Below are 10,879 nucleotides of genomic sequence, written 5' to 3'. Positions count from 1 at the left end.
CACAGCCCACAAATTCTTGGGGAAACTGGAAGCCACAAAGAAAACTGTTGAAGCACAGGTCTCCACACAATTCTGTTAATTTTCTTTTCACCATTTTCCAAGGCACTATGGCAGACAATGTAACATTCAGTCAAAGTAAAATCTCCTGACCGCAGAGATCCAAAGTCAAAAGGCTCAAAATAAAGATCATGACAAGGTAACATCATTCACACAGGGACCTTTACACTCAAGACCTTGGTAGGAACCTGCCATTTATCTCCCAAAGTGTGAGGGTCAGAGCCTGGCCTAGGTATCCTTTATTCCCTGTTTAGGTTCTAGCTCTGGTCTCACTTACCAAAGATCCTGCTGGAGAGGAAGCCCAGACCTGTGGCAGGTGGAACTCACCAAGGAGGCTCAGTTCCAGTCGCAACATTTGAGTCTCTCCTGCACATGATTATTGTCTTGGAGCATGTCGCGTAGGCAGAATCTATATGGAAAATGCTTAGAAACAAGGAAATACATGTCATTCAAAATCATAATGAGCATTTCTACTGGTTGAGATGGTGATGTCAGCAACATGATTTATAAGCCAAGAGTTCAGGAATGCCAAGCCAACTTTGTTCTTTACATATCTGGAGTGGTTTGAACAAAAATGGCTCCCCAAAGGAAGTGGCACTGTTAAGGGATGTGGCCTTGTTGGAGGAAGTGTGTCACTCACTGTGCAGGGCAGGTCTCTTTTGTTCAGGCTTCCCTCAGTGTGACTGTCAGTTGACTTCCTGTGACCTGCATATCAAGATGTAGCCAGCACCATGTCTGCCTGCATGCCACCATGCTCCCCACCATGATGATAATGGACTGAACCTCTAAAACTGTCACCCCAATTAAATGTTTTCCTTATAAGAGTTGCCATGGTCATGGTGTCTCTTCACAGCAACAGAAACCCTAACTAAGACAACAAAAGATGTAAATAAGAGCTAGGGAGGTATCTCACTTGGTAGAGTGCTTTTTCTGGCATGCATGAGGCCCTGGCTTAGATTCCCAGCACTATATAAATGAGCATAGTAGTGCGGAATTATAATTCTAAGCATGCAGGAAGTGGAGGCAGGAGGATGAGAAGATCATCCTTAGCTACAATGGAAGTGTGAGGTAAGTAGGGCCTAGAGACCTGTCAAAGAAGATAGAAAGGAAAAGGAAGGGAGTGGAAGAGGAAGGAAGGGGCGGGGGAAGGAAAGAGAAATAAAATCTTACCCAAAGGGTCTTTGTCCCTTGCATTATTATTGATGAAGAGAGTTGGGTGTCTTAGAAAACTGCAGACTGATATAGGGGCTCACTCTCACCGGTGCTCACTCTCCCTGTCTTTCCAAGCAAGGAACCTGCCAGTTGGTTTTCAGTTTCCTATCAGTCTCAAGGCATACTCTTCCTTTTTCATAACTGAAATGGATTCTGAAGTTCTGAGTGGTCAGTCTGTCCGAAGCTAGGAGGCTGGCCATATTGGAGCTGTCTTTGGTTCTAGACTCAGGTAGAAAGAGAAAGGACCTCATTTTTTACCCACCACTGCGAGATGGCTTTGGTAGCTATAGAGCGGGAAACTTAGGTTTTATTCCTAACTGAGCAGAGCTTTGGAGCCCAGTGCTCAAAAATCCTAAATTTCTGTGTGATGTGGGACTATCAAGAGCGCTCTCTCAATTTGTGTCGATTTACAAAGAAGGGTCCCAGAATTTTCTCATAAAACAATCTCCTTTTTTCTCTAGCTGGGGGACACACCAGCAGCTGAAGTCTCTGCTTAGGTGGTGTGCTTGGCATTTCTTGGCTGCTTGGTGTGAGCTGGGAGGTAAAAGCTGCCAGGTAGCTTGAGATTCATTGACAGGAGCTCCTGACAAGCTAGAAACCTGCCGCCAGGGGCCACCTTGGCACTCCTAGGCCAACAAGGGCTTTGCTACAACGGGGAGTGGTGGCTGCCCACTCTCTTCTGGAGGACTTAGCCAGCCAGCAGATCACAGGCTCATTAGTGAACGTGAGTACTTTGGCTGGATGGAGAACCAGCCTGTCTGGGAATGGAAGGTGGGGCACTCTAGCCTGTCCTCCACTGTAGAGTTATGACAACACCCTCTGCCGGCTCAGCAATCTGCTCAGTACCCTTTTTCATTTTGTGAGAGTAATTAATCCAGAGATGTGGGCTTTTCAGTGTTCCTCAGGGCCCCAGTTTACCTCACGAACTTGTCTGTGGTGGTGTAGCAGGAGACAGCCCCCTGTGTTGCAGTCTGGGGAGTTCCCTTCTAGAGGCCTCTCTACTCAGATACAAAGCTTTATCAGTTCTGGCCCATTTTCAAGCTTGGAAATGTTTCTCTCTTTTAATGAACTATTTCCCTTTCTGTTAGTATCCACATGTCTCTATCTGAACCATTGTTCAGAGACACAGAACCTGGAAATTGCAGTGGATGCCTCCCAAACTCAGATCTGACCCACAGCACCATTTTGGGGATGGGCTCTCAAGTTACAGACAGGGTTTCTCTGTGTAACAGCCCTGGCTGTCCTGGAACTCACTGTAGACCAGGCTAGCCTTGAACTCCAAGAAATCTGCCTGCCTCTGCCTCAAGTGCTAGGATTAAAGGTATGTAACACCATCACCAACACCACCACTACCACCACCACCACCACCACCACCACCACCACCACCACCTGGCCTCAAGTTACATCTTGATGGGTTGCTATTTTTTTCCTTTTCTGATAAGTGAGAGTATCAGGTGGCTCCATTAGGTCCCTTGGATACAATTACAATTTGATAAGATAAAATCATCATCCCTGGGCTGCTCTGGGGGATTAAGCTATATCTTTTTATTGCTAGTGGGATTTCTAGAAAACTGCAGGTTTACAGCCAGAAAAGGACAAAGCCTTATATTCTTATCCCTTAAGCATGGTCCATAAAAGAACTATTATTTTAAATTGTTCTGTATGAAATAAATATTGTCTCTATGTAGGCAACCTTCACAGCAAATGTTATCAATTGTGCTGGAATTCTTGAGTCCCAGCTAGACTCCAGGGTGAGAGGCCTGTCTCTCTTCCTGTCTCCATCATTTTCCCTCTTTCTATCCTCCTTCCGTTTCGTTTACCCCCTTTTCATTGTTTCAGGGATCACTTTGTCCGTGTTTCTCACCTACATACATAAAATGTTCCCTTTTACAGTTTAAAGTTAAGATTGAGACACTTCTTAATAAATTAATGTATCTAAGGTTCTAATAAGCTTTATTTTGAAATGATGATCAATTCACAGAAAGTTGTAAACCCAGTGCTGAGGCCTCTGGGCTTCTCCTAATGCCTGTGCACGCATGGATGATGCTTTTCAAAGCCATAGCCTGCAGCTAGGCGTGTGTTGCCCCCGACGCTGGTGCTCATCCACATTCTTCTTATTGTGACTGCAAAGGGGCCTGAGCCAGCACAGGGCTGGGTCCACCCACTTGCCCGGCGCCTTGCATCCCAGTGGTACTTTGCTTCACTTGAAAACCAGGCCCTACTACACTGTGTAGCTGGCCTCGAACTCCTAGTTTCAAGCAACCTTCCTGCTTTAGCCTCCCGGGTATCTGGGAAGATAGGCACACACTAAGACCAGCAGCCAGCTAAATCTGCTCGTCTTTAGGACGGTGTTGTTCCCCAGGGACTGGGTGGGACTGATGGCTCACTTCCTAGGAAGTTGAAAGAACGCTTTGCTGACTGCAGCCTCTTCCCTTCTGGTTCCAGTTTCTTCCCTGCCTTGCCCATCCTGTATGTGGGACTAACCTGATGTGGCAAATCACCAAAGCCCACGATCAGCTGACTGCTGTTTAGTGCCATCCAGTGTCCCCTCCCCTTCCTTGTTTCCTGGAGCCAGGATTGGGTAGTAGCAGAACATCCACCAGACGGGGACACCCCTGTTGGGCTCCATCATAGATAAGTCTGGCCAGGATCAGGTTAAATATGACCCCTGGCATCGGGCTGTGGAGTGGAGGGCTTGAGTGTTCCCTGCCGCTGCTGACAATGGGGACTCTGGAACTTTCCTGGTCCAGATCTCCTGTTGTACCTTACTTCCTGCTGGGCCTGGAGCGCAGCCTGAAGGCCTCACTATCTTTACCAAGGAGAATGTGTGTCCGTGTTCAGACAAGGATCCAGGAGTGGGATAGAAGGGAGATCTTCCCTGGAGGAGTCTCCAGAGAGAACCAGCCTTCCTTTTGGCTCAGGACTATGGGAAGAAACATTTCTGATGTTTGAATTGCTTTGTCTGTGGCTCCTTGGAGGGTGAGAGTTAAGCTCCTAGCCTCTCAGCTATGAGCACCTAAGGTGACCCCTGCTTTCCCAGTGTGTGTGTGTGTGTGTGTGTGTGTGTGTGTGTGTGTGTGTGTGTAGTGGTTAATTTTGCCTGGGAGTCAGGCGGAAGGGTCAGGGCAGTAGGTGGGGGTGGGGCTGACTTACTGAGGATTCTTAAGTATTCTCACACCAAGGTCCAGCCAACACCAGAAAGCTCCCAGGGAGAATATGTCGGTGGCTCATTGCCTTACTCACACAGCCCACACTGACAGAGGATGAACTAGACAGGCGCCCCATATTTGCCCACCCAATCCTCACTGGCTCTGGGTAGCAGCTGACCTTGCTTTACAGATGGAGGAACTGAAGCTCAGAGAACAGAAGGCTGAGGGGGTCACAGCATTGGAAGCTGTGGCGATAAGGCTGCCTCCCTGTGAGCCCAGGCTTAGCTTGGTAGAGCAGAAGAAAGGATCGTGGTGCCATGCTGAGGCTGGAGAGTGGAGGTGTGGTCTGCATCTCAAGGGGAAGTTAGGTGAAAGACTAGAGCAGTGCAGTCGGGACTTGGGGTGCTCTAAGCAACCCCCTCTCATCCACTAAAGAGAACCAATGTGGAGGACCATAATCCAGAGAAGGTTGTGTGCCCCTCCCTTTGGCTCTGAGACTATCGAAACAATGATCTCCAGGATTTGGAATTTCCCAGGAATCTCAAACTGAGAGAGAGAACGGCTGAAGCCCTGATGCCTGCCAGCAGCGGGAAGAGGGGGCCAGGTAAGAGATCTCACACAGTTCTGACCACTCGTCAGTTTGCAAGAGAAGCCAGAGTTGAGACAGACCACACCTTGGCTAGGACCACTTCATCATATATTGCCTCTGGCCCTCCATTTAAGCCTAAACCTCTCATCAGGACCTTGAAGATGGATTGTGTGTGTGTGTGTGTGTGTGTGTGTGTGTGTGTGTGTGTGTGTGTGTGTTAGGGGGTGGGTTAACTGGGCCTACTTATTTTTTTTTTCCTTTTCCCAGTGTGACTACATTTAATACATTCTCATCTATTTAATTGGCATATTGAAGACCCATGGTTGGGTCTATCCTGTTAGGGCTGCCAGGGCCCAGGCTTTGACCCAAGCTCTCTGAAGACAACATTTGCCTCAGAGGTTTTCATGAGGCTCCAAAAACAGAAATACCTGTATGAATATGGTTGGGAGGTCACAAGATAAATGGATGGCATGAACCAGGAATAGCTGGGAGGGGAGCAGGCAGGGGAACAGCTGCTGTTCATGTTGTCTCAGTCAGTACCATCACTGGGTGGAAGTATTCGAACACTCCACCACCAAGCATTTCTCTTTGCCTGGGTACAATTAAATGTTTGCTGTGGAACAAGAAACAGGGTGTAGGGCAGATGGAAGGACTTGGAAAGTGCTTATAAGAGGGAAATGGGAATTCGCCTGGGTCAGAAAACTCATCCAGAGGTCAGTATGGAGGTGTGAGTCTTCCAAGAGCCTCTAGGGGGCACATGAAGGCGCTGACAAACAAAGAGCATGAGAAGGACATTTGGCTCAGCGTAAGAACTTCATTGGGAAAACACACATTCTTTCAGTCCTTAGTCATGGTCCTGGCACTTAGTCCCCATCATACTTCATTGTTTAGGGCTGTACAGATGACTGCTATGCCTACCAGGCATCCTCTGGGACACAGAAACAGCAGGGGAATGGATGGATGGATGGATGGACGGATGGATGGGGGGGTGGATGGACGGATGGGTGGACGGCTAAATGGTTGGATAAGTGGATAGGAGGATGAGTGGTATGGATGGATCAGTGATGAATGGAAGGGAAAATGGGTAGATGGATAGGTAGGTAGATGGGTGAATTGAGTGGGTAAGTGGTTAGAAGTGGCAGGGGTGAGAAAGACTGGAAAGAAGGACAGGCACCACAGATGGATGGGTGGATGGGTGGAGCTGTTTTTTAAAAAATGATTAGTGTGTACAATATATATTTGAGTGTATTTCTCGTACTTGTGTGTACATATGGAGGCTAAAGGTTGATGTCTAGTCTTTCTCTATCACTCTTTATCTTAATTTTTTGAGACAGAGTTAGGCTGGCTAGACTAGCTGGCCAGCAAGTTCCAGAGAGCCACCTGTCTCCCTTTACTCCAACCAAAGCCTACACGCTAGTGTTACAGACCTCTGCCATTATCCCAGGCTTCTATACATGGATGTTTGAGGGCCAAACTTGGATACTTCTGCTTGTCCAACAGGTACTTTCCCGACCAAACTGTCTGTCTCTCCAGGCTCTTGTAGCAGAATTTCTTCTCTAGGAAAACTCAGTTTTTACTCCCAAGATCTCAGATGATTTAGTAAGATCAAATATATTAGTGAGATCTCCCTTATCAAAGTCCACTAGTCAATTTTAACCACATCTACAGAGTACCTCTCCAGGGGAATATCTATTCTTAAAATGTCATAGGATGCTTTTATCCAGTCAAATGGATACATAAGACCAAACATAACTGATGGCTTAAACAGCAGCTGTACTGAAAAGAAAGAACAGGCACCTGGAAATGTGGCTCACGCTGTGGGTGCTACGGGTTGGGGGGTGTTTAGGATGTGAGGAGTAGGGCCACTGCATTTGAGTGAGGCTGAAAAAAAAAAAAAAAAAGGACCGATATGCCTGGTAAGAACTTAAGTATGAGATGAGACTGCCTACAGTAAGGACCATTTCCAGGTTGTTGCCTATAGACAATCATAGTGTGTGTGTGTGTGTGTGTGTGTGTGTGTGTGTGTGTGTGTGTGTGAGAGAGAGAGAGAGAGAGAGAGAGAGAGAGAGAGAGAGAGAGAAGTGTTAAGTGGGAAAATGCAATTTTGGGGGAGAGAGATATTTTTGGTTTCTGGTATCATACACTTGACTAAATTTTTAACAAGTAAGGAGACATGAGTGGCCTAGGGACCCTGAACTTGCAGTTGCTGTTGAAGGCAAGGCTGTCAGTGCTGGGGTCTATCAGGCCCTTGAGTTGTACTAACTGCAGGAGATAAGTCTGGTCTCTGTCACAGTATACAGGCTAGTCTGTCTCATCTTGTCCTTGCTCATCTCCACTACAATATATACCTGGAAACTTTGCCCTTGTGGGAACTTAGCTCTGGTTCTGCAGGAGTTCATGGTAGAGTGAAGGTCTCCTGGGGTGGGCAGCCTCACAGGAGGCTTCGTGGTTTCGTCACTCGGTTCTGTCTTTCTCACTCTCAGAGCTACTCAAGGGGTGGCAGAAGTCCTGGAGAGTGAAGGCATGCTCCAGGCTTAGCAGGAAGGCCTTAACCCTCTTCTCCCCCTGGGATACAAGCTCCATCTGGTTGGAGGTGTGCCAGCCATGGAGAAGTCCCAGGGATTAGAAACTGGAGGAGGCTCCAGGTCCTCTGTGGTACAGCCTGCCAGCAGTGCAGCTGAAGCCTTGTGACTGTGCCTGAGTGTGACCTCATCCCTCAGCAGTACCCTGATGCTGGACCCCCAGAAACACCCCTCCCATCAAAGAGCCTATCTGCCTGGTCACAGTGGGAGGACCGTAGTCTGCAGGTCAAGGCATATCTGGTGTGTTGTTTTTCCATCAAAGTGACAAAACACCGAGGCAAAGCAACTCAAGGGAGAAAGATCTGTGTTGGCTCAGTTTCAGAGATTTCCGTCTGTCTGTCCAGAAGCGCCTGGCAGAGCTGGGCAGCTCCCTTAAACCACAGAGGATACCTGGGCAGACTGATTTCTTTCTTCCCATCTGTCCTATTACACTGCCAGCCTATGGATGTCACTCTGGTTCCTAGTGGGTCTTCTCTTATTAGGTAACTTTTTTGTAAATTTCCCTTAGACACAACCAGAGTCTTACAGAGTCTCCTAAGCGCTCAGTTCATTCAAGTTGAGAATCAAGATCAACTGTCACACCTGAACTCCACTTCCAAATCTGACACCTAAGAACTCTCTTCCTTTGGTTGTATTGCCTAACCTGGACCTCCTGGTCTGAAGAATGGAGAGACTGGAACCCCAGGGAGAATCAAGGAAGTGTATGTATAAAGTGTCAGCATTCGGTCTTTCTTAGCACACACTCACGTTAATCTCAGGGCTTCCCTTTTATGCTGGCCATGTAAAAGCAATCCGAGGTAGCCACAGGTGTTCTCCATCTTTCCTACAAAGGAAAGCACCAAGTGGGCCAGGGCTCCTCACAGGCAGTCAGTGTTGGAGGCCTCGGGAACCCTCCCAGGGGAACTTCTAATTCTACAGCACAGCTTTAGCTATGCGCCACGGGGCTGGCCCTCGGTTTCTCCAATAGGAATGAGGAAAACTCAGATCAGGGATAGGTGTTTTGTGTGGGAGTTGGGGGTGGGTGGGACTGAGGAAAAAGAGTGTGAAAGCTCACTTCCTAGAACACCAAACACTTTTAAGTGTTCAAAATAAGGCACCACCAGCCACAAAACCCTTGCATACAGGCTGAAAGTATGGTTAAGGGATGTGGGGTGACTTAGTTGCGGCACGGCAGTTTTAAAAGTAGAATCAGAGATCCAAACCCGGTCCCAGCCCTCGCCTCTGCTCTTCCTGGTACCCCCACAGTGGAGTCTGTGCGCATTTGGTCACGCTGTGCAGGGAGGCCCGGCTGCACCTCCCGGGAAGGGTCGCGGGGGATCCTACATCAAGGCCCTGGTGGTGCTTGCCCAGCCCCCGCCTTCTGCGAGGCCGAGAGGGGAGGAGCCACGCGCATGTGCACAGCTGGCGCCCCCCGCCCCCCGCGCACAGCTGGGACGTGGGCCCGGGACCTGAGGGCTCAGTTGGGAGCCGGCGGTGGACGCGCCCGCCGAGGCCTCCGCTGCGGTCCACGCGTGCCAGCGTCTGCCCGCGCCGTCTACCATGGCCGTGCGCTCCGTGCGCCGCTGCCTGCAGGCGCTCCTGCTATGCTTCGCCTGGGGAGCTATGGCGGTGGTCGCCTCCAAGCCAGGAGCAGGCTGTCCGAGCCGCTGCCTGTGCTTCCGTACCACGGTGCGCTGCATGCATCTGTTGCTGGAGGCCGTGCCTGCGGTGGCGCCGCAGACCTCCATCCTGTGAGTGCGGCCCGGGGGTGCTGGGGTCCGCGGGACGTGTGATTCAGGGGGATCGAGGGGCGTGAGTAGCCTGGGGGACCGGAGATACTGGTTTGGCGAAGTGGGGAGTCCCGGTGTCCGTCCTGGGCGTGCTGGGCCTTTGTCCATCCTGGCTGGGACGCCAGGGGCGGACCTGAGCTCTGAGCGTGCGGCCTTGGGAGCCGCCTTTGTTCAAACTCAGAATCTCCCGCTGGCCCGGGAAGTGGTAGGGAGTCGCCAGGGAAAGCCCCGTGCGTCTCGTGCGCCTTCCCGGACTGGCCTCCCCTCTGGTGTCTTCTCAACTTTCACTCAATCCACTCCCTCTCCTTCCCTTCCCCCCTTCTCTTTTCCTCTCCCTGCCTCTCCTTCTTCTTCCGAATCGCAGGCCTGGGGGGAGGTCGCCCCTCCTCTGACCTCTTCCTCCACCAGTCTACCTGCCCCCCTTGCTCTGCCTTCTGGAGCGAGGCCCACACCACACCACCCTGTGCCAAGGAAACCTCTCTCGCAAATTCTGCGTCCCGCGGTGCCACCAGCGCCAAGTGTCTGCTCCCATCAGCTTCCGTGCTAGAGCCTTCAAGTTAGCTGGGTGTCCTGGGGACTCTGTTGGGCGAAGCATTGGTAGGGGGCTTTTTCTCTGCCTGGAGGGAGCCTGACATCCAAAGTGCCATGGAGGGCCCACCACTGTGCGGGTGACGAAGTTCTGGGCAGTCCGGGGGACACCGCTTGCTGTTTCTACTCCCAGCTAGTCTGTTTCCCAAAGGTTCCCCACTTCCTGGACACTTGACTTTCACCTGGAATTGTGTACTTCTGCCTCTCCACAAGCCCCCAGATCAGAAGGAATCCCAGTCTGGGGGAGAGGAGCCAGAGTTGGCCGCAGGCCTCTGTGTGCTCTGAGATTTGGGTCTGGTGAAGGCAGGCATGCGTTTCAGGGGCCAACTGTAATTCAGGGCCCCGCAGCTGCACTTCTGCATTCCAAAAAGAGTTTTCACTCTTTGCGGCTGGGCTGGAGGACTTTGGCATCTCCCGAGGAGCCTGTGAAAGTTATAAAAATCCGAGGGAACTATTCAAGGAGTGGGCGGTCAGTGTTCTCACTTCTAAAAGTGCATGGGTGTCCTGCTTCCTCTGGCGGGGATTGTGCGGGCAGCAGGGCCAGCCTGGGGTGGGAGCGCCTAGCAGAGTCCTCTGAAGAGCTAAATAAGGCTTCCATTCCAGAGGGTGCGGATGGCCAGCCAAGGCTGTATCTGAGAGGACAGACCTCGTCGTGCTGTAAAGCATTAAACTTTTGAAACGGGCCAGGGTGGAATGTCTCCAAATGCAGAGAATTTCTGTAGTGAGTCAATGGCCAAAACTTGGACCCTGAAGCCATATTTCACATCTGGGCAAAGTCAGATACTCAGACTGTGTGATCCCAAATCTTTAATTGCTTTTTGCAACAGTGTTTTAAGATGAGTGCTGCAGTACAGAACTCGAGCCCTCCACTCTGCGTTGCATGCTACCATGCTACACACACACACACACACACACACACACACACACACACAC

General features: G+C 50.3%; 1 protein-coding gene across 2 annotated transcripts in view; it reads left to right on the top strand.

The window, feature by feature from the left end:
* The first annotated feature begins 9,029 nt into the window (after nucleotides 1-9,029).
* Nucleotides 9,030-10,879, top strand: part of Pxdn (peroxidasin) — a 78,148-nt gene continuing 76,298 nt past the window's right edge. For both annotated transcript variants that reach the window (XM_028883134.2, XM_028883133.2), the window contains exon 1: nucleotides 9,030-9,319. In XM_028883134.2, coding sequence (XP_028738967.1) covers nucleotides 9,129-9,319 — 191 coding nt within the window. In that variant the 5' untranslated portion in view covers nucleotides 9,030-9,128. The remainder of the gene's footprint in view (nucleotides 9,320-10,879) is intronic.

The sequence above is a fragment of the Peromyscus leucopus genome, chromosome 22 (assembly GCF_004664715.2).
Source record: "Peromyscus leucopus breed LL Stock chromosome 22, UCI_PerLeu_2.1, whole genome shotgun sequence".
NCBI lineage: Eukaryota > Metazoa > Chordata > Mammalia > Rodentia > Cricetidae > Peromyscus > Peromyscus leucopus.
Note: the sequence above shows the minus strand (reverse complement) of the source record. Positions and strands in the feature narration are given on the sequence as shown.